The 27,832-nt window shown below is 52.0% G+C and overlaps 1 protein-coding gene and 2 long non-coding RNA genes across 31 annotated transcripts in view; 1 reads left to right on the forward strand and 2 right to left on the reverse strand.

The window, feature by feature from the left end:
* Positions 1 to 27,832, forward strand: part of MYO18A (myosin XVIIIA) — a 98,374-nt gene that overhangs the window by 21,659 nt on the left and 48,883 nt on the right. For 2 of the 28 annotated variants that reach the window (XM_072779232.1, XM_072779257.1), the window contains exons 3-6: positions 20,875 to 20,934; positions 23,308 to 23,979; positions 25,856 to 25,933; positions 27,121 to 27,264. The exons of 7 other annotated variants lie outside the window; for them this stretch is intronic. In XM_072779232.1, the coding sequence (XP_072635333.1) occupies positions 20,875 to 20,934; positions 23,308 to 23,979; positions 25,856 to 25,933; positions 27,121 to 27,264 (954 nt within the window). Of the gene's footprint in view, positions 1 to 12,418; positions 12,488 to 20,874; positions 20,935 to 23,307; positions 23,980 to 25,855; positions 25,934 to 27,120; positions 27,265 to 27,832 lie in introns of those variants that run through there. 19 more of the 28 variants (XM_072779235.1, XM_072779236.1, XM_072779233.1 and 16 more) reach the window with 16 other exon arrangements.
* On the reverse strand, positions 831 to 5,020 carry LOC140606203 (uncharacterized). The gene is made up of 2 exons (XR_012008588.1): positions 3,467 to 5,020; positions 831 to 2,716 (listed from the first exon to the last, which is right to left on the reverse strand). It is a non-coding gene; the product is annotated as an uncharacterized lncRNA (long non-coding RNA).
* LOC140606201 (uncharacterized) lies at positions 8,551 to 12,505 on the reverse strand. Of its 2 annotated transcripts, XR_012008584.1 has the most exons (4): positions 12,284 to 12,505; positions 9,418 to 9,771; positions 8,919 to 9,097; positions 8,551 to 8,669 (listed from the first exon to the last, which is right to left on the reverse strand). It is a non-coding gene; the product is annotated as an uncharacterized lncRNA (long non-coding RNA). The 2 variants fall into 2 exon arrangements; XR_012008583.1 differs by having other exon boundaries at positions 8,919 to 9,771.

Here is a 27,832-nt window from a genome sequence, read left to right on the forward strand (position 1 = left end):
ACTGTCAGGCAGCATGAGACACTCATGACTGATACCCAGTTTCATGCCCAGCCCCATCTCATCATGGAGAAAGTGTCTGGGGATTCCAGTGGAGCCTTCCAAGGCCAGGGTGAGGAACAGGGTCTGAAATGGTCTCCCTACTGGTTCTTTCTGCTGGGAGCCCTTTCAGTTGGTCGTGCCTCTCCTGGCCCCCGCCTCCCACATCTGTGAGTCGACTGGTCTAGTTGTGGAGCCAATTGAAGAAGCTGGCTTCAGAACAGTGGAAGGTTTCCTCCCCGAGTAGCTGGCATCTTCCAGCTACTTGGAGCCATCCAGGCTGTGGAAGCCCATGTGCCTGGTACTTCAGGCACTGGGGACTCAGCTCATGCTGAGCTAGGTACAGCCTTGGATCTTCCCCCCGCAGGTGGCCTAGGTTACATAGAGGACACAGGCACCGGGTAAGGTTGAGTCCCCACTCACTTGGCCATGCATCAAGTTCAATAGAAGCTGAAAGGAAACTAGGCCTACTGCCTGAGAAGCCTGGGAGACGGCTGTGGGCTGTCTTCCTAGAATCAAGGGACCAGCAAACATTCTTGTTCCCCCGAGCATTTGGCTTTGCCTGGCGGATCCTGCACTGCACAGGCGGCCTGCAGTGATCTGGATTCTGGCCTCAGGATTTCTGGACAATGACAGGTGTTTCTTGTATAAATGAGGTTGGGGGTGGCAGGCTGGAATGAGGCCTAGGTGTTGTGAAGGTGAGGGGTATTAGCCTGACCACCCCACCCAGAATACTCTCACCCTCTCCGGTGGAGGTGAACCACCCGATATAGGCACTCAGATGCCGGTCTGCGTTCCTCTTCCAGGACTCCTTTATTGTTCCCTGCTACCATCCATCACTCCTTGGCCTCGACCTGTGGCGCAGAACCAGGCTCTGTGATAGGATACCCAGTTTGGAAATGGCTTGGAACACACACACACATACACTGCAAAATTTAGTCTGGGTGTCCTTTTCTCTCAGACTCTTCCAAAGCATTTCTGCTGTCAGCTTCTAATCCTTCTAACTGGCCTTCCCCTTCTCTGTCCAGACCATAGGAGTTAGTCTCTGAGGCAAGGCATAGCAGTTTTCTGGCTTCTATCATAGCCCTGGGTTCCCTACTCAGCCCCTGCATCTTCCTTAACACACCTGTTTTCAGTCTCTCTTCTGTGCCTCTGAAAGAGGGACCCATGCTATAAAGGGTCCCCTCTTCTCCCGCCCCACATATTCTCTTCAAAAATCCAGAAACTGCAGATCTTATTGTTGCTATAGAAACAGATGCTTGGCAAATATGAAGTTGGATGGAAGGGCTGGTTTTGGCTGTGGAACTGCTTCCAGCTCATTTGGGGAGGAGAAAAAGGAGGCAGGCAGCATTGGCAGAAGAGCCCACAAATCAGAAGATGCTGATGATTATGTATATATTGTTAATACATTGGTGTATATTGGGTACAACATGGACTCTGCAGCTGGACTCCTGGGTTCAAATCCTGACTGTTTACTAAGCTGTGTGACCTTGGGCAAATTATTTAATTTCTCTGTGCCTCACTTTCCTCACCTGTAAACTACTACTACTACTACTACTGCTACTACTACTACTACTACTACTACTTTCTTGTAAGGTTATTTTAAGGATTCAACTAATCATTACACACAAGTCACTTAGAATAGCATTATCGTCATCATTAATCTGTCTGTAAGGTGCTGGGAGGTACTTGGTGCCTGGGAGCCTGATGGGCCATCTGTCCAGGAATGCCACAGGCCTGTTAATGACTCAGCTCTGCTGATGGTGGTGGGGGGATGAAGGGGGCACAGTACAGGGCACTTTACTCTCGTCTCCAGAATGGTGCTTTTCCCCAAAGGGCCTCCAAGTGAAGATGGGGAAATAAGACCCAGATCAGTCCCCAGGTTGACTCAGGGCCACATGGCAGCCTCAGAGTTTATCCAAACTAGCCTGTAGTTCAATGCATCTTTAAAATTGTGCTCCTTTTCCCATGAATGCCTCCAGTCAAATTCTTGTCCGATGCCAGCAACTTCGGAATACCAGGCTTCTTTCTACCTGTTTGTTTTCCAGTTAAACAGACTTCACTTTTTTGTGGTCTCTCCACAACTTATTTTGTTTCTTCACGCCCATCTTGCATCTGGATTAGGGCTAAACAGGAACTGAGGACAGAATGGAGGCACAGAACAGAGAGGCAGCCCCGACCTACAATTTCCTGGGTCTATTTTCTGCTCCTTTACCACACATATGAGCTCACCCAGACTCTCCCACTTGGATTTTCTAAGTAAAACCTTTCATATTAAGTGCCTGTGAGAGACTGTGGTAGCTGTCAGACCCATGTCCTGTTCCCTTATTCCTCCATGGATCCAAGGCTTGGGGAGCTTGCTTGAGCCTCTCTAGCCTGGCGGGCATGTCCTAAAGTCCTTTTCCGCCATGTCCTCCTCCTTACCTTCTTCAGTTGGTTCATCCAGTGAGTGACACAGGGAGATGTCCAGTTATGGTCCCCATTGCTCCGTGGGCAGAACTCCTGGCATGCTGCTCAGAATGAAGCTTTATTGGCCTTATTTGCCCTTGAAAACTCAGGGTTCTGCTGGGACATCTCTCTCTGGGAGCACTCACATCAGATGAGTCCGGCAGCGGGTGGTGCGGGGAAGCCCTCAGGCCACTACATTCCAGATGTCTTACCCATGCATGGTCCAGAGACTCTGTAGAAACAAGGAACGATTGTGTGGCACCAAGGGGCTTTCTCCCAGGCCTGGGATGCCTTGGAGTGGGGGCTGGCTTCCATTCAGCTTTGCCTTTTCAGCCCCTCTGCATCTGGCTTCTGTTCCCTGGCTAGTTGTTATATTGTGGCTAAACTGTGTCCCCTTCCCCCACTTCTTTCTGAGGCCCAGGGGTCAGGGCAAGGTACACAGGGACTGGACGGGAGCCTAAGCATAATCTGGGGCAGGGGTAGGAGAGAACAGCAGGTGGTCAGGGGGCAACACCTGACAGAGTCTTTGGACAGGATGACCAGGACAAGCTGAAAGGGGGCTCTCTCCATCAGACCTGTCTGACAGGAGGCTCTGCCAAAACAGGTATGTTCAGGGCAGCCCGGTGGCTAAGCGGTTTAGCGCTGCCTTCAGCCCAGGGTCTGATCCTGGGGACCTGGGATTGAGTCCCACGTGAGACTCCCCGCATGGAGCCTGCTTCTCCCTCTGCCTCTCTCTCTCTCTCTCTATGTCTCTTATGAAAAAAAAAAAAAAAAAAAAAAGATATGTTCAGCAGTCCTTGCTTTCCAACCTGGTAGCCATTAGCCACCACAGGTGGTTTCTGAGCACTTGAAATGTGATTGGCATGACTGAGGGAGTGAATCTTAAAAAAAAAAAATTTTTTTTGGTTTTAATTTAATCAGAAGTATTCCCATTGTTTCAATTTAACTTAAATTTAAGTAGCCACATGTGGCTCGGGCTTACCACATTGAACAGTGCAGCTTCAGAGAGTTCTCAGAAAACAATGGTGGGGTGCTCTTGAAGGCTTCTCTCCTCTTGCAGCCCTCCTGGTGAGGCTGGGGATGGTGGCATTTTCCCTTCCTCTCAGGAAGGAAGGCTTGTCCTCTTTGGCAATTTCTACACTTCAGCAGCTCTGGAATCCTGATGCCCCAGGGCCAACAGGTCCCTGGCTGTGAGCCACCACAACTGGGGCAGTGCTTCCCCACCTTGCCAAGCATGTTTTCTGCCCAGCTCTGTAACACACAGGTGCTCACATGCCCCAGTGGATTTGGCCAAGGCTGGTAATGTGGAGGTGGTAGGTTGGTAGGAAAGAAGCTTTTGCTTCATTCCTCCTACTTCTATGGAGATTGAATTTGAGCTTTATTTTTACTTTAAAGGGTTCTAGAAACAGGCTAAAAAAAAAAAAAGGCCTCCAGAGGTGAACACACAGATCCTCAAACTATGTATCAAGTGTCCAGTGTTTGGAGGAACCTGAGGCTTGTCTGAAGCAGCCTCCCTGGCGCTGAGAATAAGCACCATGTGTTTCCATCTCTCATACCCGGGAAGACCTTCCTGATGTTTTATTTAAATCTGTGTGGCCGACCCTTAAACTGGCTTTCCTTTTTTTTCTTCTGTGGAAATAGAAAAGAGTTGTCATTTATGTGAAAAAGAGAACAATAGTTCATTATGCTTATTCTCTCATGTCTGCCAGAGGGGGTTGGGGATGGGAATATTGTGTATGTGGTACATTTGGTAGACTCAGGGGTGAACCAAGTTTGGGTAGGATTTGGGCAGCGGTATGGAGGATTCTGTCAAGGCAGGCGCTTGGCTTTGGGCCTCGTGGGAGCTTGGCAAAGCAGAGGCAATGTGGAAATCCCCAGGGACCCTGAGGAAATCCCCCGAAGCCGAGAGTCTGGGGAGCAGCAGACCTACTGCAGTGGGCTGTGCAGGCAGCCAGGTCCCACTGCGAGGGACAGACCTGGTCTTAGCAGAGAGGACAAGCCCACATGCACCTGGGCTCTGTCGCCGGGGTCTGAGCAAAGCTTTGGGAGGGCTAAGGCAGGGGCTGGCGGAGTGCGGAGACCTAACCTCAGTGGCAGTGAGGGTGGTGATCCGGGGCTGCCGCCTCCCCTGACTTTCCTAGACTGCCGGTCGCAGGCCTCGCCCCCCAGCACACGTTTAAAGCGTCGCGTCCCCGGAGTCTTCTGTTTATGCACGTACTCATTCATTCATGCATCCATTTTATTCCATCAGTGAGCACGTATTGAGTGCCCGCTACATGCAGGGGCCGTTCTGGGTCTTGCGGATGGAGCGGTGATTAGACAAAGGCGGCGCCGCGCTCTGCCCGGCCGCCCCGACCGTACCCTTCCAGCATAAAGCGAGAGGCCATCTTGCCGCCGCAGCCCCCTCAGTCTCGAGCTCCCGGGGGACGCCTCTCGGGGGCGTGGCCTGGACGCCTGCCCCGCTGAGGTGAAATCCCGCGGCTCGGGCGGCCAGGGCGGGCGAGAAGGGAGCGGCCGCCCTCTGCCGGGCTGCCGAGGCGCTGCAGGGCGGGTGCGCCCTGCGGCTCCGGGCGCACTGCGCATGTGCGGGAGCTGGCCCTCCCCGGCTCCGCCCCTCCCAGGCTCCGCCCCTGCGCCTGCCGGCAGGTGGGCTGGGCCTGGAAGCGCAGGCGGGGCTGGGGCCGGGGCTGGGGCCGGGGCCGGGGCCCGGGGCCCACCCGGCTCCCCCCCCCACCTCCCACTCCCGCCCGGCGGGCCACCGAGACCGCCTGGAGGGCAGCAGTGTCTGCACCCAGACCTGGGCTTGCCCTTTTCACCACCTCATTGAAACAGTGCATGTCCCCTAGCTTCCGTAAATTCTGTTAATGACAGTTTGTACATTGCAAATTCGTCCTAATACAAGCACTGTGGGATAGTGTTTATAAACCTTTTCTTTCTCTTTAAAGGAGTTTTGAATTAAAGAGGAACTAGAGAGATAAGGTCAGATATTCTTTTAGGATGTCAAGTAGAACACCAGGCTCAGTGTTTTCCAAGCTATCTTCTAAATCAGTCTCCATCTGACATTCCTGTTTTAGATAGTGGCTTCAGATTGTTCTCTTGAAATCTTGACAGCTTGAAACGTTGGAGGCTTTACATCTTCTTCCTAACCCCACCCTTCAACTTCCGTGCCCATTTCCCAGCCTCCCCGCATAGTTGCTGAGTCTCTGTCTTGCATCACCCACTGTCTCTTCCCCACCATCAGCATACAGGAGATACCAACCCCGCTCCCATCCGTCCTCTGGCCATCTCCTTGACTTTCAGTGGTCTTTCAGCTTCTAGCCTCTTTTGCTTCCCAGCATCCTTTTGTTAGATCAGCACTCCTAAAGCTATGGTTTAATCATGTCCCTTCATTATCCAGAAGCCTGCTGTGACCCCCACTGTTTTCCAGGCAGGAGGGAGAGTGGAAGGAGCAGGGCTCTGGAGTCAGAATGACTAGTGTCCTAACTGGTCTTGCCAATCACTATCTATGTGGTTTCGGGCAAGTCATTTAACCTCTGTAAGCCTGTTTCCCAGACCATGATTCCTCTTTTGCAGCACTCACCTCCCAGAGTTTTGTGAGGAAAACAAGCAGCACGATCCCTGACTCCAGCCCTGACTCGTGGCTAGTGCTCAGAATGTGCCTGCATTGTGCTTAGGCTGCTTACCTCCCTTTTTTCCTCAGGTACAACCCTTTCAATTGCAAGTGACAGAGCCCAGCTGACCTGGTTTAAAAAGAAGAAATGCTTGGGGTCAAACATCTGAAACATTCAGGGGGTAGAACTGGTTGTAAGTTCAGCCTCATCTAGAAACCAGGCCTTTCCTGTCTCTCAGTTCATCTTCCATACTGGCTTGGTCCTCAGACAACTGATGACAAAATGGCACAGCACCAGGTTCAGGTCTTATGGGAGAAGTGTGACTCTTTCAGTAATCCAAAGTTTCATTCAATGGCCTCGGTACTGATTGGATCATATGCCTTCCATGAACTAGTCCCTGTAGCCTGGGGATATGACATACTTGTTGGCCAGATTCAAGTCACATGCTGGGGTAGGTCCCCAGGGAAAAATTGGGGTGCTGCAATCAGAGAATAGAGGAATGGATTGTGGACAGCTGAAACCACACCTGTCCACTATGACACGTGGGCATTCTTGATCTGGCCCCACTTACCTTCCCAGCTTTGCCTCTCATTGTTTACCTATCTGTGTCACTTCATCCAGACTTATTGCTTGTGCTTCATGTTTCATGCTTCTATTATCTTACTCCTTTACCCTGGAATCCCCTTCTTCTCTCATCTCATTACACTTCCTTCCATTTTTCATGGCCCTAGCCCCAAGCTGCCCATAAGCTCTCTGTTTTATTCCCCAGCAGGAAAAGATCTCTGCTTCTGAATTTCCCTAGAACATTATCAGTGACCTTGTTGGAGCATGGAGTAGATCCTACACCAATTCTAATTACTTGGGTAGCTTTGTTTCTCTTCTTCCTGTCTGTATGTTTGCTGAGGTCAGAACTGTGTCCGCATCATCTTGTTTCAATCACTCACTCATCCATCTATGGAGCACTGCCTCTGAGCAGGACCCAATGCTCTCGGGAGGTGCAGAGCACACAGACTGAACCACAGACATACAGCCTCTTCCTTGAGAAGCTCACAGTCCAGTTGTGAAGTGCCAGAAAAAGAAGCCGGCCTGGTGCTTCTCCCTGGTGCTCACCTTGAGGAATTACCGGTAACTGCTAGTTGAATATGTGAATGGCTTCACTCTTCAGAGCCTTCTGTGTAGCCCGCCCCTGCCCCCCTGCTTAGCCACTCTGCCTGGCCCAGTGCCAGTAACAGAGGACCTTTCACTCACCCCACACCACCAACAACCACACACACCACCACCGCAGGGTAGTCGAGGTTGTTACTCTATGTGGATATCTCTTTTTTCCCTATTGTGTTCAACACCATGTATCTCACAACAGTTACCTTTCAGGTCAGTTAGTTAAATCCAGTGGATACTTAGCACCTACTGTGTGTCTAGTGCTGGGGAGGGGGATGAGATTTAAAAGACATAGGAAATGGTCCCTCCTGTTCAGGGAGATAAGATTTAGACATATCACAAATAGATTACCATTCAAAACATTAGTTTATGCTGTGTAGTTGTGGCACATGCACATCAAAATTCAATAAATTCCACTTATGTTTGTGTGAGAAAAAATTTAAACATTGCATTTTGTGTATTTCTTTTTATTGTAGGCTGTACATGACTGTCCATGCTATGCTTTCCTGCAGATACGTAGAATATATAAAACAATGTGTGCTATACTTTGTGAGCAATTTAAGGGATTTTCGAGAGTAATTTTGGCTATATTTTACATTTGCCTTACAGGATGACTTTAGAATCTAATCCCATTTAGTATCTATGCTCATTCCATTGTATCTAGCAAAGTGCCATATTGAGTATAAAAAACCACCATGTGTACATGGTGATATCTGGGTATAGACAGGACTGTGGTTGGTTGGTTGTTTTTGTTTTTGTTTTTTTAATTTTTTTTTTTAAGATTTTATTTATTCGTGACAGACACAGAGAGAAAGAGAGAGGCAGAGACACAGGCAGAGGGAGAAGCAGGCTCCATGCAGGGAGCCCGACGTGGGACTTGATCCCGGGTCTCCAGGATCATACCCCAGGCTGAAGGCGGCGCCAAACTGCTGGGCCATCGGGACTGCCCAGGACTGTGGTTTTTGATAATAATTTAATCACTACCTACAATTTGCCAGGCCTAATGCCAGGTACTTTACATATACTGTCTTTTTTAAATTCTCACAACAACCCAGAAGGTAGTAATAGGTATTATAAGGCAAAAAAAGTGGACACCCTAAGAAGCTGAGTAACTTTCCCTTAGGTCAGGCAGCAAGATAGACGCAGAGCTGAGATCCAGGACTGGGGTGCCTGACTGCGAAGGTGTGCTCTTTGCAGTATGCCTCTGTGCAGGCCTTGGGGTCTGGGGAAGACTGCATGAGGGAGGTGACACTTGTCGACCTTGACAGATGGGAAAGTTGGGCAAGGGAGAGAGGCATTTCTTTCTTTTTTTTTTTTTTAAGGTTTTATTTGTTCATGAGGGAGAGAGGTAGAGACACAGGCAGAGGAAAAGCAGGCTCCCCACAAGGAGCCCGATGTGGGTCTCAATCCCAGAGCCTGGGAAGAGAGAAGCATTTCTAAGTCATTGGTGGTGATGAGGGCAGGGGACTGTGGGAATATCTGCCTGAGAAAGTGAGAGCATGAGGGGAGCTGGGGAAAAGAAGGGAGAAAGGGGAAAGGGAAGTGCCAGGAGGCAGACCCAGGGGCCTAGGGGTGGTCTGGTTGGCTGTGGGAGTGACTGCCCAGCCCCCTGGGGTTATAGGTTGGGCTTACTTAAGACCTACTGGGGCCTGAGGCAGCACCAACCTTTGGGCAGGAGGGGTACTGGTGGTGGCTTTGTGTGACACTGAGTGGGTTGTCAGGTCTCAGGTTTCTTCTCTGAATGAAGAGGTCTGCCCTTGTCACGGAGGGAAGAAAGTGCTTTGAGATGATCTCCATCAGTAACACAAGTCAACTCAGAGACAGAATGACCAGGATCTAGTTGTCTGAATAGAAAAGAGTAGATTGACACATGGTTACTAATAATTCAGAACAAGCTTCTGAAAGTAAAGTGACACCTCGGTCACCCATAAGGGGTGCACCAGTAACTTTTCTTGGCACCAGCGTGTCGAGAAAGCCCTGGGGATGTGAAGAGCTCTGACACAGCACATGCCCCCAAAGGGCCAGACGATCTCCCTGGGATGACATACCAGTCCCTGGTCATCTTCCAGAGCACTGCTGAATGGAAGGAGGGCCTAGAAGATCCTCAGGTGACCAAAATAGAGGGCAGCAAGTCTTGGGGGGAAAACCCAGGCCCTTTACTCACAGGAGAGTAGCTCTCTGGTATTCCACTTGCTCTGCTCTGGACTTTGTTATATCAGGCTCGGTTATCTGGTTCTCTAGCCTTTGGCAGAAACTGCTCATTAGAAGGAAGTGAGACTGTTGGGGACAGGCATGCTGACAGGTGGAGTGACAGCTGATGGGGACAAAAGAATGAAAAAGCAGATAATCCGGACACAGAGGGCATCTGGTCTTACCAACACGGGCATGGAGCGAGGTTGGCTGCAGCGCCTAGGACAGGGCTGGTGCCTGTTGAGTATGGCGAGGGGCATACTTGGCCTGGAGCCAAGCTGGGAAGTCCAAAGTCATCACAATGGGGATGATGGGCCCTCATTTTCATCTGTAGAGGAGGGAAATGAGGGGAGTTCAAGAGAGGAAGCTCAGGAGTTTGAGATGTTTGAGATGGGTTCTGAGTGTTTTACTTAAGAAGAGAACCAACAGGGACGCCTGGGAGGTTCAGCAGTTGAGTGCCTGCCTTTGGCCCAGGGTGTGATCCTGGAGTCCCAGGATCGAGTCCCACATCGGGCTCCCTGCATGGAGCCTGCTTCTCCCTCTGCCTGTGTCTCTGCCTCTCTCTCTCTCTGTGTCTCTCATGAATAAATAAATAAAATCTTAAAAAAAAAATAGAAGAGAACCAACAAAATGTGTGTTTTTATGATTTATAAGTTAGTAATAGAATTTCGAAAATCACTTAAAATAGAAAATATGTTGTGCCTTAAAGGGGATAGTCTTCAGTTACCTGGAAATTTTGCTTGTGATGCTTTGCTTTTCTCTTCTCCCCCATCCCGCGACAATGATCACAGATAGATGATAAAAATTAAAACTATCGAAAACTTTTTTTCCGATAAGTTTATTGAAAATTTTTGTGTTAGACACTGTTCCTAGAGCTTTGCAAGCACTAATTCCTCTAATGCCTACAATCACCCTACTGGGTAGGTACTTTCATTGCCCTCCTTGTACAGGTGAAGAAATCACAGCACAGGGTTCAGTTGTGTAGCTTTCCGCATGGACAAGCCACGATTGAACCCGGTGGGCTGGACCTGGGAGACTCACTGTCAGCCACGGGACACCAAGAATAATTCCTTCAGAGCAGTGGTTCTCAGAATCACCTGAAGAGCTGGTTAGAGCACAGGTGCTGGGGCCCTGATGCAGAATTTCTGATTCAGTAGGTCTGGAAGGGGGAGGGGTTGCTGGTTTGGGGACCATGCTTTGAGAACCAAACCTTTTCACTCACTGAGATTTTACCAGTCTCATACTGACTATAGAGAAGAGTTACTGGTGCAGAACACTCATTTTGCAGATGAGGGCCGTTTAAGGCCCAGGCCCAGGGATCACACAGCTACGTGCTTCATCCCTTCATTCTTTCAGGCACTCAGTGACTTAACAAAGGGACCCCTCTGCTGCCTTCATATTGAACAGTTTTCAGCCTTGTCTACCTATAAGCATCACCTGGGGGAGCTTTTACAAATCCTACTGCCCAGGCTTCCCTCCCGGACCAATTAAATCAGAAACTAGGGGGAAAAGGTGGGATTTAGGCATCAGTATTTCTGGAGTCCCATGAGGGATTTCAGCTGCAGCCACGGTTGGCACCAGCGTGTCGAGAAAGTCCTGGGGATGTGAAGAGCTCTGACACAGCACGTGCCCCCGCAGGGCCAGACGATCTCCCTGGGACGACACACCAGTCCCTAGAAACCAGAGGCGGGACCCCACGTCCCAATGGTCCTGTGTGGTAGGGAAGAGGCAGAGCTGGGCTTTGGTCCTCCCAGGCAGTGCTTATCAACCTTTCAACAGAGAAAGTCATACTGTTTACAAGACCTACTGGGCTCATAAGACTATCTGGGGTAACAGGCCTGGGGGATCTCCAGCCACCGTGGTTGGACACTGGTTTGGTGAAAGCTCTTTTTCAGGCCCTCCTAACACCACCTCACCCCATTCTTTTTTTTTTTTTTTCCTGGAGAGGAAAAAAACAGGCCAGCTTCCTTTTTTCTGCAGAGCTTACAGCTTCTGAGACAGCTTCAAAAGACCTGTCTTTTGGCTCCTCCCCATCTGCCCCCAGCTCCCATTTCAGCCTCTTGGGGGTCCCCAGCCCCAGTCCCGACATCCCTGGTACTAACTGAAGAGCAAGGCAAGGCCTTCTCTTCATGAGGAGCACTGGCTTTTCATGGGCAACCCTTGCTCACTGGCCAGACACCCACAATTTCCTCTGCAGGGCCAAGGCCCACCCACCACACCCTCCTGTGTGCCTGTGCAGTCTCTAGCTGTGTAGGGCAAGAGGTGTATACACAGAAAGTGCAGTTGATTCTTTGCATGTCCCCAGTGTATTTCTGGCAAGGCAGCCACAGACTGATCGTGTGGGTCTCACTCTATTCCTGCCAGACGTTCCAGGATGGCTGCATGGCTGTCGTTCTGGCCCAGCGTGCAGCGGGCCCTGTATATTGGATTGGATGTGACGTTAGTGGTTTCCTTGGCCTCTGCCGCAGTAATTAGATGGCTGGGGTGAGCTTATGATTTGTGTGTTCTCAAGAACACTGTGCTGTGATTGAGTGTTCATGCGTGATGGTGTGTGTGTGTGTGTGTGTGTGAGAGAGAGAGAGAGAACGTGCATGTGCTTGTCTTCATCCTGGCCTGTGGGGCCGGGGGCTGCAGGTCTCAAATTCCTCTGCTATTTTTAGGGGCCATATCAGCTCAGCTGTTTGGGAGCCGGGGTGTGTGTCAGTAGGAAAGCCCCACCCTCCCTGTCCCTTGCCCCTGACCCTTCAACACTGCCCGCCCCCCACCCATTGCCCCCTCACTCTCCGTGCCTCCTCTTCCCCATCTACACACGCTGTGTTACCCTCTCCATCCCGGCATACCTGGTATCCGCAGTCCTGGAGGCCACTCACTGTCTGGGACTGGCTCTGGCCAGGGTTGGGCAGCTCGGGCTGCCAGCAGGAGGGGCCTGGGGAGAGGGAGGGGACCAGGGGCGGGGCTGAAGCCAGTGCTATTTTGAGCCACTAACGGAGCAGCATCGGAGAGGAGACTCCTTGCTCTGGGTTGCTCCAGGCCAGGCCATGCGGGTGAGTGTCCCTGTGACCCCCCACCCACCCCGGAAATGTCCCAGGCTCCTCATGCCGGTTCCTCATTTACGAAAGGAGGGGCCTTTTTGTTATTTCCCCAGATGTGGCTGAAGGAGGTGGTGGTGAAGGGGGCGCTGCCTTGGGGCCCCTCTCTGAGCTTCTTGGTGGGGAGAGAATCATCCAGTGCAGGCAACCTCCCAAAACCTCCTGGGCCTGACTCAGGACTTTGGGAGTTTTGGAGGGGGCACCATTTTCTAGACCTCCGTGTCATGGGACTGCATCAGCTTGCCCACAGGCTGTGACACGCCTTCCCCACAGACCATTGGTGCCTGAGGCCCTCATTTCTTGGAACACTCTTTTCTTCCAAGGCCTGGAAGCCCAGTAACTCATGGACCTTCGGAAGGCTCGTATTACCAGCGTAGCCCTCCACCCTTTTTCCTCCTAGTAGATGAGAAAAGGCACTATACAGGGGTCATCCCTCCAGCTGTCAGGGTGGCCAGAAGTGGACTCAGCATGGTCTCCTGCATTTCTGTGGCTCAGACACTTGGAAGGAGCACAGATGGCATCTTGGGGATACCCTGACTGTCTGTAGGTCTCATTTTCAGCAGAGATTACTCTAGAGAAGTAAGTTCCTTAAAAAAGCAAGTGAGGAGAGACATAGCTGCCTCCCAGTCATTCCATTACTCCCCCATGTCAACCCCTCCTGGCCACTGAGGGTCAGGTTTTCATCATGTCAGCAGTTGGCAGCGTGTGGGCTGGCCCAGCACGGAGGTATACTGAGAGCCTGAGTTGTGCTTGTGAGCATTTGAATCTCCCTGGGCCCCAGGACTGCCCCATCCCAGCCACAGAACTGGCGCCAATGCTGAGGTGTGTGTGGGTAGCCAGGGGTGGGGCCCGAGAATCTCCTCGCTGTGAGAGGTGCATGCTTCCTGGTCTAGCCTCCTCCCCACCTGATCCCCAGCCCGCAGGCCACCAGCACTAGGTCAGATTTGGGGGGTGGGGGGCGTGCGTGATGATGGCAAGGCAGATGGCAAAGGGCCCCGCAGTGGGGCAGCGAGTGTCCCCAGGGGAGGGAGGCCTCCAGCAGGTCCAGCCATTGGAGGAGGAACCCCAGGCCCGTCTGCAACCGCAGTGGCAGCAGGAAGCCATTCCAGTGCACCTGCTTCCTCTGGGCTGGCCGGCAGTGACTGTGGGCACTCGGCCGCTTTCTCTTCCGCCCCCCGGTGGGGGAGGGCTCTCACTGGAGGCTGGACCAAAGGAGCCAGGGTGTCCCTGCCAAACTCTTCCCCTCCTCCTCTGGCTGGCAGCATGGCCTTCAGGCCACTCCCTGCAGAGGCCTTGTTCCTTTCAAGCACCTCTGTGCAAAGCTTATTCGGGTCATGGTGGAAGGGCAGGTCATCTCTGGAAACCCCTGCGTTTCTGCCCAAGCTGTTATTCTGGTGGATGACATCATACAAGTTCAACTGTGGAGGTGAACCAGGGGAGGTGGAGGCAGGGCTTGCTTCCATCCCTTAAAGTGAGCCTGGAAGGTTCTTGCTGGAGGACAGACCTGGGTGTGAGTTCTAATTTGCGATTTGCTGTGCTGAGGGCTCGGCCAGGTCATTTCTGAGCTTCCTTTTGCTCATTTGTAAAGTGGGAATCATGCTAATATCTCCTTCAGAGAAATGTTGTGGGGATTAAATGAGCTCATGCGTGCAGAGGATTCAGCACGGTGCCTGGCAATTAGGACATGCTCAGTAAGGGTTAGCTGTTATTACTGCTAGTTCCTTCTTCCCACCCTCCTCCTTAGACAAGTAGGTGCTGGGGTTGGGGAGGGGGGCTGGCAGGGAAAGGGTCTCCTGGGAGCTACTCTCTGCTCCTTAGAACAGGAAAGGAGAGAGAGGACTATGCCATGCCTCTTTCTCCTCTGAATGTGCATGAGTGTTGGCAGAGGGAACAGGTGTGAGTTCCCTAATTCAGACAGCAAGATCTCTTTTTTCCCCCTGCCCTTGGGGCTCCCTGTGTGTGGATATCTGCTTGGATTCCTGAGCCTTGAGGCATTTTTCCCAGTTTGCGTATTCCGTGCCTTTGGGGAGCCTAGTGAGTAGAAAGCTTGCCCTGGGGGCATTCGTGCCCCCCATTCCTTCTTGCAGGGGCACAGAAGATGGTAAGTTAAGGGTGGCTGGTCCTTGCTGGTCCATGCAGTGGGTAAAACCCAGCCTGGTCTGTCCCCTGAGTGTTGGAAGCCTTCCCAGGCTGGGCATCAAAAGGTCCCTCAGCACATTTCTTGGATTTCTCCTTGTTGAGAACAAATGCTTGCAGCTATTATCTCCTCTGCTTTTTCTTTTTTATTGACTATTTAGCTATCTTTACAATAGAAATAAACAGTAAGTAACAAATACATAACAAAATAAATACCAAATGTCGCTATTGTGTCTAGTTTACACAATTTACAAGATTATGATGATCACTGTTTGCATACCATTTAGGTTTTGGTTTCTTTGATGGGTATTATTTTAGGTGGAGTTTTGCCTGCATATTTGTTAGTTTAAATGGCAACATAATGGTACATTGTATGTACCGAAGTATCATAGTTTACCTATTTCCCTTTTTTTTTTTTCTTTAAAGATTTTATTTATTTATTCATGAGAAACAGAGAGACAGAGAGGTAGAGACATAGGCAGAGGGAGAAGCAGGCTCCATGCAGGGAGCCCAACATGGGACTCGATCCCAGGTCTCCAGGATCCTGCCCTGGGCCGAAGGCGGCACTAAACTGCTGAGCTACTTCCCTAATGCTAGGCATTTGGGTTGTTTCCAGTTTGGGGCATAGAGTGCATCATTAAAAGTCTCTGCATGGATTTGTGGGCTTTTTTTTTTTTTTTTTTTTTTCTCTTCCTTTCTTTAAATCAGCCCATTGCTCATAGGTTTCTGAAGATGGAAGGGCTAGGGCCAGAAGATGATGCATTTTATGGCTACTGTTGCTTCCCTAAGAGCTACTCAGCAATCTCAGAGTGTCCCACCCTCCTTTTCCACTCTACAGCATTGAGTGTTCCATCTATTTATCGTTGCTAAGTTTAGAGCGAGTATTACCTCCTTTTTTTCCCCCTCATCCCTGGGAATCAGGATTGGCAAGTGTTATTTTCTGTAGTTTACAGTTGAGGGAAGAGACCAGATGGGAATAAGAGTTTGCCAAAGAACCCCCATTTCAGTGCTGTCATGCGGTAAATGTTTATTTATTAAGGCCCACAGTATGATGGGTGACATAGCATCCTGTGCATGAGGAAACCACAGTCCAGAGAATGCTGTGGATGCACAAACGGCTCACATCCTGCTTGCTCGTGAATCCTAGTACTGCCACTTAGTAGCTCTGGGGCCCTCAGTGAGATCCATACCCTCTAGAAAGTGGGTTTTGTGAGGATGAAATAAGGAAGCAGTGTAAAGTGCCTGCCTCTGTGACTGGCTCATAGTAAGGGTTCAATGAACATTGGTTTCTCTTCCCTTCCCCCACAAAGAGGAGGGCAGAGAGGTACCTGGATGGCACAGTCGATTAAGCGTCCTGACTCTTGGTTTTGGCTCAGGTCCTGATCTCAGGGTCATGAGTTTGAGCCCCATGCCAGGGCTCAGCATGGAGTCTCTCTCCCTCTGCCCCTCCCCCTTATGCTCTCTCTCTCTCACTCTCTAAAATAAATAAATAAATCTTAAAAAAAAAAAAAAGGGGGGGGAGATGAGGCCAAAAGTGCCAGGGAGGGTGGTCAGAGAGTAGTTGGAGCTTCAGAGGGACAGGATTGTGGTGGGGTCACTAGTAAACACTAGTGAACAAATACCTCACTGTCAATCCATGCTTCATCTTGATCCAGACCTCTCCAGACCTCCTAAACATTGACAGTGACACAGTATGTTAGCCAGAGTTGGCTACTAAGGATGACCTAGCCCCTCTGACCACACGTGACTAGCAAAAAAGATGGGCCTGTAAGGGAGCTTTGCAGTCAGAGCAACCTGGGTTCAAATCCAGGTCCACCACTTAATAGCTTTGTGACCTAATCTCATTCCAAGTCTTTTTCTTCATCAGTAAGATGAGAATAAAAGTAATTCCTGTGTCCTGAGGCTGTTGTAAGACAGATTTAAAAATATGTGTTAGGGGGCAGCCCTGGTGGCGCAGCGGTTTGGCGCTGCCTACATACAGCCTGAGGTGTGATTCTGGAGACCTAGGATCGAGTCCCGCATCGGGCTCCCTGCATGGAGCCTGCTTCTCTTCCTCTGCCTGTGTCTCTGCCTCTCTCTGTGTGTCTATGAATAAATAAATAAAATCTTTAAAAAAAAATGTGTTAGGGACGCTTTAGTGGCTCAGTGGTTGAGCATCTGCTTTTGGCTCAGGTTGTGACTCCAGGGTCCTGGGTTTGAGTCCCACATCAGGCTCCCCACAGGGAACCTGTTTCTCCCTCTGCTTATGTCTCTGCCTCTCTCTGTGTATCTCTCATGAGTAAATAAATAAAAATCTTTAAAAATAAATAAATAAAAAAGTGTTAAATACTTTTACCGGTGTTCCATATACAGTAATTAATGATGTTGTCAGAAATGGCTGAAATCCCTAGAGAGAGCAGGTCAGCGAAGACAGGCCTTGGTATCCTTGCTCCACAAAGCAAGTCATTCCCAGCTCTGGCAATGGCTGTGGTGAAGATGTCACTACCATCTTTGGGGCTGAGTTCCTTACCTGTTCTGCATCGGCTAAAGCTAGGTTATTTTGCATCCTAAGCAAATCTTTAAAATCTTTAAAAGCCAGTGATAAGGACAAGAACAGAAATAGCCAGGCAATTCCTCACAAAAGCCACAGAGATAATGTCCTCTGGAGAGAACCCCACATTTGTGTTCAGAGTGATATTCCTAAGGAGGAGCTGGTGCAGAGGAACAGGCCCAAGTGCAAATGGCCAAGTGTCCTCACGGCCTCAGATGAATGGACCTCTCCCTGCTCCCAGGGAACTTGAGCAGGAGATCCAAGACCAAATGACTGAAATTATTTATATCTGGCATATGACCCAAATAATAAAATAGACAAAATAATTTTCTAATTTTTCTTTTTTTTAAAAGATTTTATTTATTTATTCATGAGAAACACACACACACAGAGAGAGAGAGAGAGAGGGAGAGAGGCAGAGACACAGGCAGAGGGAGAAGCAGGCCCCATGCAGGGAGCCCGACATGGGACTCGATCTGGGGTCTCCAGGATCACGCCCTGGACTGAAGGCAGTGCTAAACCACTGAGCCACCTGGGCTGCCCAATTTCTAATTTTTCACTGGTCATTCATGATAAGCAGTAAGAAGGATGGGCCAGTTTTGAAACTCCACTGAATTAACAGATTCTTTGCACAAAACCTTTCCCTGGGTTGAGGCAGATTCGGCCTGTTGCTTCTCAAGAGGACCCGTTCTAATTTCTCCCCCGTAGCTGGAGTGGCTTTACTATTTTCCCACCCTCCTGCCCCTGGCCAGTAGTGGCATGTGGCAAGCAGAAGGCAATGTCACCACAGTCCTGGAGAAGCTTTGTTAATGCCTTCACAGGCCCATAACTTTGGTTCACCCAGCTGAGGGCTAGAGTGCCTCTTCCTACCCAAACCCCTAGAGTGCAGACCTGGAAAGGACTTTAGCCATTTTCTAGACTAATCCATCCCCTAATTCTACAGGGAGGCCCAGAAAAGTGAGGTGGCTTATTCAAGGACACACAGCTTCCAAGGGCAGGACGTTCTATGTTCTATAACCCACCTGGCCATCTCTTTCCTCCTATGTTTTATTCCTTACTCCTTCTCTGACCTTTTGAGCTTTGCTATCTGCCTCCCTCCCCAGTTCCTCCCTCCTGTCACCTGTCGCCCACAGTGTTTGTCCCAGCAGGTCGTGACCTTTAGGAAGACTCCGATTCCCTGAGCGACCCTGCCCACCCCCGTGTCTTCTCTGACCCAGAGTGCAGGCTACCTTCGGCGCCATGGCCTTTTCATCAAGGTTTGCCTTCTGGGAGCAAAAGGAAAGTTGGGTCTCAAAATCCTTGTGCTTTTCTGATGTGCTTGGCATGGTCTGTGCAGGCAGGAGTCTGGCTTGTGGGCCAGGGGGTTCTGGGAGCTAAAGACGGCGCATGTGTGTGGATCTGGGGGCCAGGGAGGATGACCAGGGGGGCTGGTGAACTCACTCTTCTTCCTCGATGGGCTTCTGCGCTGAGTCATGCTCCTCCTCTGAGCTCCACCTCTGGTAAGCTGAGCTGCCTTTTGTCCCCCTGGTGCCCCTCCAAGTTAACTCCTCCACACCCTTCCCTTCCCCCTGCTGCTCTGACTCACCCCTGGGAACCTGGGCTGCTGTGGCAGTTGCCGCTGGGAATGGCTTTGGCTCTGAGGTCTCTGGAACTGGGTCTCCCCGTGTCTGGGGACGGTGGTGGGTAGAAGGAGAAGAGCCAAGAGTCAGGAGCCAGGCCAGCTAGCTGGCTGCCTGGGTTCCAGAGGGTGATTCAGACTGCAGACCTGGGCGTGCCTTTGTGCTGTGCATAGTCCCCAGCTGGGCAATGACCTATGACAGACAGAGCCTTTGGCTGGGGGAGGGGGGGGGCAGGAGTGGCAGTGAGTCAGCCTCAGGCTAAATCCAGAGCTGAGCTCAGAGCTGGGCCTAGTGTCCCAGGCATTTTGGGGGGCAGTCAGTGTTATCCCCAGTGCTTCACCACTTGGGCAGGACACTTGGGGTCCCAAGCTCGCATCCCTGGAGGGAGCACAGAATTGGAGCTGGTGAAGGACACGGAGTGGACTTGGAATCTGGGCCATCCCTGAGCCTGAGCTAACAGCACTGCGTGCAGTAATGAGCAAGTCTGTGTGGTTTGTGAACACTTGATGTTCCCCTGACCTGTGTGCTCAGGTGCTAATGCATGGTGTGATCCTTGGGCGTGTGGGGAGGGTGCAACTATTGGACATTGGTGGGGGGCAGTAGGCACAGACCCAGACTCTGCCACTTGTCCTCGTTCCCTCTCTACCAGCCCCTCCTTTCCTTTTAATCGCTCCAATCCCAGTTTCTAAAGTAGTAGAGCCCACTCTGATGAATAATTGCCATTTCCCTCTGTCTGTAACAGTGTGAACTAACTTTGAAGCTTCGGCCCATTGAAAATAGCTCTCTAGACAAGACGCAACTTTAAAACTTCAGCGGCCATCATGCTGGTCAGTGCCCTAGGTGCTGCTAATTAGAGATCAAAAGTAGCCAAGGACTCTGGGTACAAATAGAGAGTCCCCACCCCCACCCTGAGGTGGATAATTAACATGATCCTGTACGAATTTCTAAGGATCTTTTCCATTAGGAATCAAGAAAACCTTCCCGTGCAACTACTCCACTGTGTCTGGGGGGGAAAAGGGCATGCTGAAGCTGAGTAGGGGTGCTCACAGACCTGCCTTTTTTCCCATAGTCCTAAGTGACAGGGCAAAGAGGAGAAAAATCCACTAAGACTGTCTGAGCTTTTGGAGGGAGAGATGCCAGTGAGGGGTGGGCAGAGGACTCATTTGGATTCAGGCGTGGCCCCTTTGGGTCTGTTCTGAGCCAGTCTCAGAACTGAAGGAACCTTCAGAGCATCATCCACATGGTCTGTTCTTTTTCCAGATACAGTCTGGTGGCTGCTGTTTTCCCGACTCTGCAACTCCCCTCTCATAGGCCAGCTAGCTCATAGGCTGAGTGCAACCCCCTGGCCAGAGCAGCCAGAGCTCAGGCATCTTTCCTTCCTCTACACTGTGCCCCTATAACCTTAGGGTTTCCTCCCTCAGCTGCATGGTTAGCCGTTTGGTGGGTCTGAGGTTGGCAAAACATCTGGCCTCTCCTACCTCTGCCCTGTTTCCTGCCTCCAGACGTTGCTCAGCTGTCTGGCTGAGAAAGCATTCAGGCTCTGGGCTGGGGGATGTCACAGGGGCCTAGAAGTAAGTTGGAGCCAGCCTGCTAGCGGTCGCCTGTTCAGCCTCCGTTGGCGTAGCAGGCAGGGTCCCCACAGCATGGTCAAGCCTTCCTCCACACTCATTGGGTCAGGCGGCTCTTGTTCAGATGCTTCTTCTCTGAGCTGGGAATGACTCGTGGAGTTCAGCAGGAGTTGAGTTATCTGGATCTTTCTGTCCACCCTGTAACCAAGGCCATGATGGCATACTCTTAAACAGCCCCAGTGGGACACGTGATGGGGACTGGCGGCAAGGGTACTTGGTTTCCCCGCTCTGTGGAGACTACTCATTCACTGGATGGTTTTGACTCTGGCACAGGATAAGTTGCCCATGTCCTTCACCGCTGGTATTCCTGAACACACAGGAACTCTGCCTTCTGGGGAGGGAAGGGCCCATTGGATGTTTTCCTCCTGTGCCTTTGATGCAGAGTTTCTGCCCTGACCTGCAGTTTGACTTCCTTGTCTACTCCCTCAGGTTAAAGAGGAAGACAAAACTCTGCTGAAGCCTGGCCCTCCTGGCAAGGAGGAAGGGGCTGTAAGTGCTTCTCTGAGCCCTGTGTGCGTGTGTATGTGTGCACATGTGCGTGTGCCTGGGTGGGTGTGCCTGCCAGCCCTAGTCTAGTTCATAAGGCAGTTCCATGGAGCAGCAGGCATGGTGGGGTGCCCCTTCCTGTCTGGGGTGGCCAGAGGGAATGCCATTAATGAGGTAGAAAGTGCAGCATGTATGATGCCAACTTGGGGTGCATGGAGGAGATGGGAAAACCAAGGTGCTTTGGAGACCTCCTCCAACCCCTCTCTTTAGTTCTTACCTTTAGTTCTTGCTTCCTGAACTCTTGGGTGCTAGAGAGGCCTAGGTGGGCAAACGCTTAGGTTGGGGAGCACCAAAAGAGAGCTCAGCTGTTGGGACTCCTCATTCCCCTCTGGGTGGCACAAGACCAACACAGGGATGGATTTCACTGCAGCTGTTCTGTCTTCCCAAGACCCTGTCAGCTGCTTGGTGTGGGTGACCCAGAGGCAGGCTCCAGCTGCCCGATGACCCCAGCCTCTCCCCCAGGTCATTCTGCCTTGAGATAGGGACACTGAGTAAGGCTGGACTCTTTTGAGGCAAGATAGGGGAGACAGTTCCAGAATAGCAGGTCTGAAGATGTGTAGTTTAGTAGAGGACTGCTATTAGTGCAGGGGGTGGGAGTGCCAGGGGCCCTGGGACAGAGCTGGGTCTTGAAGCAGATCCGTGCTTCGCTATCCCAGATGGTGCCTGTCCCCACTCCCCTACTTCCTTAGATGGAGGTTTGATCATCCAGACATTGTGGCTCCCACCTGATCTGTAGTTAATCCCGCAAGGCTAGCTTGTGATTTCAAAGATGTGTGTTTGAGATATCTGTGGAGGGAGGGTCCTCAGAGTATCCAGATAGTTTGTGAAAAATCACAGGTGAAGTGCTTGGAAGACTTCCTGGCACACAGTAAACATTGTGTGAGTGTCAATGGTTACTGTCCTCATCGCCACCATCTTCAGCCAGGGGGGATGGGAGGAAAGCCCGAAGGGGGATGGGGAGGAGGCACTAGCCAGCTCCACAGTGCCCTGGCATGCCATGGAGCACTCTTGGTCCAAGAGGTAGAGGAAGAGGCACCTTTAGGTCCTCCTCTCCCCACCCCAACAGCTGAGGTGACTTGCCTCAGCTCTGCTCAGGATGTGGGGCAATCTCTCCGTGTGGCAGCGAGAAGTCTGTCCACTCTGAGTGTTTTCCTGCGTCCAAGCAGAGATGGAAGCCAGACTTCCAGGTCCTGGTGCCCAGGTGTACCCTGGAACTAATGCTGTTGTTTTGGGGATCAGGAACTCAAGCATGGTCTATTAGTGGCAGGGCATTGCCTGACCAGCAAGGAGTCCCGAGGTTGACCTTGCTTATCTGGGCAATGTGGCTGGCTTTGCAGGAAATTCTGCCCTGCTATTAGCCAGCCTGGCTTTCCCAAGTGACTGTCCCTTGGGACCACAGACAGTTCCCACTAGTGTTGGGGGAAGGGTGGGTATGTCAGGCAAAGTGTGCCAGCATCCTCCAGCTAGGCACCCAGAGGCTGGGAGGCTGGCTGAGCCAGGGCCCCAGCTCTAGGGCAGAGTGGATCTGTGGTCACCTTAGTGCTTAACCCTCTGTGGGCCCCAGCTGCCTCCTTTCCATTCTATTACTCTGTACACATACACTTGAGAGGTTTGCCGAAGGAAAACTGCAAAGAGGCTGACAGAAAGCAGGTTGAGGTTGAAGCTTCCTAGGCCAGCACCGGGTCTCTGTAGCCCCTAGGAGTGCAGGTGATAGGGAGAGAGTGGCCACAAACCAGAGGAGCAGGAGAGACAAACGTTGGCACATCTTGGGGCCAGAAAGTTGTTCCCTGACCACTATTTTTACTGGGATGGATAGGTTTTGGGTCTGGCTGCCCCGAAAGCACAATGATAGACCAGGGCCACAAAGGCAGGACACACCAGAATTAGGCCTAGGATCAATGGCAGGAATTGGTTGCTTGGCCTCTCCATGCTCCATAGCTGCTGTATTTGGGCTCCGAGGGAATAGGCTCACCTGGATAGGGCATGGTTGCTGCCCTGACATAGACCAGTAAGTCTGGGCCACCTCATGGGCCTCCAGGCACTCTGTGCTGGTACCTCACAGCTCTGTGGTTAAGGCTGGGGATAGAGAGAGGGTGACAGCAGTACCTGCTTGTACTGTGTGGGAGAGAGAAGCCAAACTTTTAGTTGCAATCATCCTATCTGGAAGATGGACCTCTTCCTCTTTGAGCTATGGATGAATATAGGAGATCTGTTCCAGGGCTAGGTGTGAGGTCACACCTCTCACTTCCTCTGCACAGGGTGGGGCAGGGATGCAAGGGCTGATGCTAATGTCTACCTGTGTTTGTGTGACTGCAGCCAGAGGGCAGCTCAAAGGACAGCAGTGGCCCATCTAGGAGTCCTCAGCCTCCCACCAGCCCTGTACCCTCAGAGACCTCCCAGAGAGCCAAGAGCCCTGCACCCACACTCGCCATGAATGGCCCAGAGGCTGCCTCAGCAGAAAGCCCAAGTGAGGAGGCCCAAGGCCTGTCCCGGAAGAGAGTGGCAAATGCAGTTAGGAAGGTGGTGAGCAAGGTGCTGCCTGGCGAGGAGCCTGGGAGTGCCAAGGAGCCTTCAAGCAGAGGGGTCAGATCCCCTGAGCACCCAGCTAGAGGCAAGAGGGGAGAAAAGGCAGTGCCTGGACCCAAGCCACCACCTCCTCCGCCTCCCCCTGCCCCACCTAAGCCTGAATCAAAGAAGGAGGCAGCCAAAGATGAGCTCTCTGTGGGACTGCGGAGCCTGATGTCTCGGGGCAGGAGCAAGGACCACAAGGCCCGTGGCAGGCAGTCTCCTGGGAAGGGAGAGAAGCCCTCCAGCCAGGAGCCAGGCCCCTCAGGGAAGCCAGGCTCCCCAGCCAAGCCTGAAACCCCAGAGAAGCAGTGTTCCCCGGCCCCACCGGAAGAGCTGGCAGCCCCAGGTTCTGCTGGCCTGAAGTCAACCCTCACTGGATTACAGCAGCCCAAGTCACCAGCCTCTGACGTGCAGCAGGAGGTACCCGAGTGTGTCACTAACCCCCACCCCCGCCCCTGACCACCCTTGTCTGAGGGCCAGGCACCCTCGCAGCCAGCTTCCCCCTGCTCCGTCAACACGGCCGCATGTCCGAGAAGCTGGGCCCGCCCAAGTGCCAATGGCAGGGCTGCATGACTTTCCTCAACTGAGTGCCAGAGCCCATGGTGGCCTCTGCTCTGGGATGGGCACCGCTAACCAGCATGCTGCTGTTACTCGACACTCTTGCGTGGGAATGGGGCCTGTTCCCAGGCTGCATGGTGTTGGTTGGAGACTCCAGATCCCAAGTAGAGGTTCAGAGTCTTAGCAGATCAGTGCTAGGATAGAAAAAGAATTTCTGGGGTCCAGTGACCTTTGTTTACCTCCCCAGCTGCTCACCCTGTGTGGGATCTCAGCAAGGTCCCATCACTGAGCCTTCATCTGCCAAGTGGGGATGGGACAGGTCTCCAATCCTTTCTCTGAAGCCCTTGGGACCAGAAGTGTTTGGGAAGGTAGTAATTAATTTTTGTATTTTAGAATGTCATACATAATGAGCAGCAACCTGTAACCAAACATAAATACTTTCACAGCAAAATCTATGACCACTCACACTATAGGTGGAGCAAGGGGATAGTCTACAAACAAGTTTTGCCAATAAAATACTTAAGAAAAACATCTTTTGTTTTGGGGAACTTTTGGATTTTGGAATTACAAATGAGGGATAATCCGAGCTTTGAAGGGTTGCTGTGAAGATGAGGAATGGTACAGATAACGAACATTCTGAGCCCAGTCCCTGACATAGTGGGTGCTCCACGAATGGTAGCATGGATAGTGATGCTAATAACAGTGGTTTTAATGCCATCATTGCCATCACTATCTTCTTCAAGCCTGGCCAGCAGTTCCCTCTGGCAGCAGGATTTGAGGAGCCCTATGCCTGGCTGGCAAATGGGCATAGTGGGCCCCCTTTGGATCTGGGGCCCCATCTGTTCACAAAGTACCGTCTAGGTGGGACAGGAGGCTGAGAGGTAGAGGGGAGAACGTTGGAAGGTGGTGCCTATATGGCTGATCCTTTGGTCAGGGTCAGTGCTCTTCAAACTTCCCCATTTTGTGGAGCCTTCTGAGACCTCATAAAGTATGGGAGGGGAGGAGTCAAATTTCACCACTGCTTCTCCCAGGCTGTTGCATGCTCTTCTGGCTGGAAGGGCAGGGTGGAAGGGGTGGGGGTAGGGCACAGCCTACAGGCCCTCCCTGCCTGCTACCTCCTGGGATTCCTAGGGTCCCAGAACCTGCCTTATTACCTACTCCATTCTTCTTGAGTTTTACAGAACTTAGAGAAAATAATGGCTGCAGCCTTCCTGGCCCTGCTGGCCTGCTCTCTGAATCAGGGAAATCGCCTCCTGGCACACAGGAGTTGGCAGGGGCATTTTGGCCTGATGGGCAGGCTGTGAGGGGAACTGTCAGCCCCTGAGTAGAACCCTCTAAGTAGCCAAAGAGTGTCATGTGCCTGTTCCCAGACCTAGCTGCCCTCCCTCTGGCTGCCTGTCCCTCTCAGTAGGATGGAATGGGGGGCTGAGATGTGCCCTAACCTGAGGTTCACCCACCTGTCACCTGGGGCAGGGGCCAGGGGGCGTGGGGGGAATAGGGCCACCCTGGTGCCGAAGTGGTTAGGACTATGAGAAGGAAGAACCCCAGACTTTCCAGGCACTTGTTCTTTTTTTCTCATCATAGTTTAAAAACTAAAGTTCATGCCTGGCTTGCCTCCCTGAGCCTACTCCACTTGTCCATGAGGTCCCAGCAGCTTCCTAGGCTAGAAGCTTGGCATGCTGTGCCCTACCTCACCCCTCCTGCCCAAGACCAGGACTAATAGTGGTTTAACCTCTAGGCAGGAGCCATTCCTGAGGTCCGGCTGACCCCTGCAGAGGAGGCCCAGCAGCGGCTCGAGAGGATCTTCACAGCTTCTGTAATGCCACCTCTCGTGTATGGTTCCCCAGGCTCTGGTGCTCCTCTTTCCCGAGGCTATTGGCCAGATTGTGGGTGTCAGGGGGGCAGTGGGAGCAGCACCTGACTATGGAAGGATGGCTCCGTGGTGGCCTGAGGGCTCTGCCGAGGGCTTGAGCAGTGAGGGCTGTTCTTCTAGGGGACCCAGAGCCCTCTGCCTGTGGGAGGGGACCCCTCTTGGCTGAGGATCTAGCCCCTTTCTCTTGCCCTGGAGGACGGGTCTTGGTGCCAGGTCCTGATGGGTGGTGAGGCAAGGAGTTAACTCTCCCCTTTTTTGACGTATTGGCTTTCTTGACCCAGCTGGGGCTTGTTAACTCCTTGCTTATTCCTTAGAGGCAAGGTCCAAGGCCAACTCCACTTTCTCCTCAGAAAGGTCTTCAAATCATCAGACAGGTCAGGTCTGGCCACAGGTCTGCCCACAGCCCCTCAGTTTGTGGGCAGGTGGCAGCTGGACCTGGTAGAGTGGTACCTCCACTTGCCATGGGGCAGCATGCTTGTCTGTCAGTGGTACAGGAGTGTGGTGGGGGTAAGGGGTGAGGAAAGGGTCTTGGCCTTGGAGCTGCTGGTGGTCTTGTTCTGCACAGGGATGATGGCTCTGAAGGATGGTTGGTCCTGGGCCCTGTGCCTTTATGTGTATTTGGAGGCCAGGGACAGCCCTGTTCTGGGATCTGCTAGCTGCAGGGGACTGAGGCTGACCAGTGCCTAGATTTAAGACCAGAGCCACCCAAGGGGCCCAGGCCCTGGGTGTGCTGTGGTAGCCTGCCCTGGCAAGCACACAGAAGAGGAGCCTAATTCAAAGTGCACTGGATATCCCATCCAGCAGAGACTGTGGCCGGGGGCAGAGTAGCATACTCCTGCCCAGGCCACAGTGCATGACTTAGCAGAGACAAGTGTCTCTTTGCCAAGCTGGGCCTCTCCTTCCTACTCTTGCCTCTCCTCGATTGGGCACGGTCCACCTGCCCAGGCCGGCTTCCCATCCTGGCACTACGTCCTGCTAACCTCCACCCTGCACTTCAGGCAGCCAGAGTGCCCACCCACTTGGCCCAGAGTGCTTGCTGAAGGGGACATGCCAATGGTCTGCTTGTCTTCACCTCCCTCTCTCTCTCTCTCTCTCTCTCTCTCTTTCTCTCCTTTGTTTGCTGCTGGCAGCTGGACCCTGAGGCCACCTCTCCTGCCCACAGCCAGGTAGGGTGCTCCTGTCCCCCTCTGGAGCCCTCCGCTTCCTCTGGTGACTACCCTCCACGCCTGGCCTATACCTGGGCTGGCGTCTGTGCTCGGGCCTCATGCTGGAGTGTAAGGCCGTTTCCCCCTTCTGGCTCCACCCGGTGTCTGGGGGGATCTTTGGGGGAGGCAGTGCTGGAAGTTTGAGATACGGCAGTTCTGTGTCAGGCCCTTAGGGACTGTCTAGACTGGGTGTCACCACTCAAGTTTGGCCTTGTGGCACATGTTTCTTTTGGTGTGTGTGGTTGGTTTTTGTTTTTGTTTTTGTTTTAGTATTTATTTATTCATGACAGATGCAGATTGAGAGGCAGAGACATAGGCAAAGGGAGAAGCAGGCTCCCTGCAGGGAGCCCTATGTGGGACTCATCCAAGGACCTCAGGATCACTGAACCGAAGGCGGCTGCTCAGCCACTGAGCCACCCAAGTGTCCCATGGCACATGATTTTTAACCACTGGAGCCCAAGGGCCTGGCTAGAGTTATGGTTTCTAAGTGTTTCAATTCTGCTCACTCTGGGTAGAGAAAGCTGAAAGGCTGAGCCCCTCCTACCTCCCCACCCTCAGGCCCAAACTTCAAGATTTGACATTCTCTGGCTCCACCTGCTGGCCAGTATGGGAAGGATTAGTTCTATGACCCTTTGAT

Source organism: Canis lupus, chromosome 16 (assembly GCF_048164855.1).
Source record: "Canis lupus baileyi chromosome 16, mCanLup2.hap1, whole genome shotgun sequence".
Classification (NCBI taxonomy): domain Eukaryota; kingdom Metazoa; phylum Chordata; class Mammalia; order Carnivora; family Canidae; genus Canis; species Canis lupus.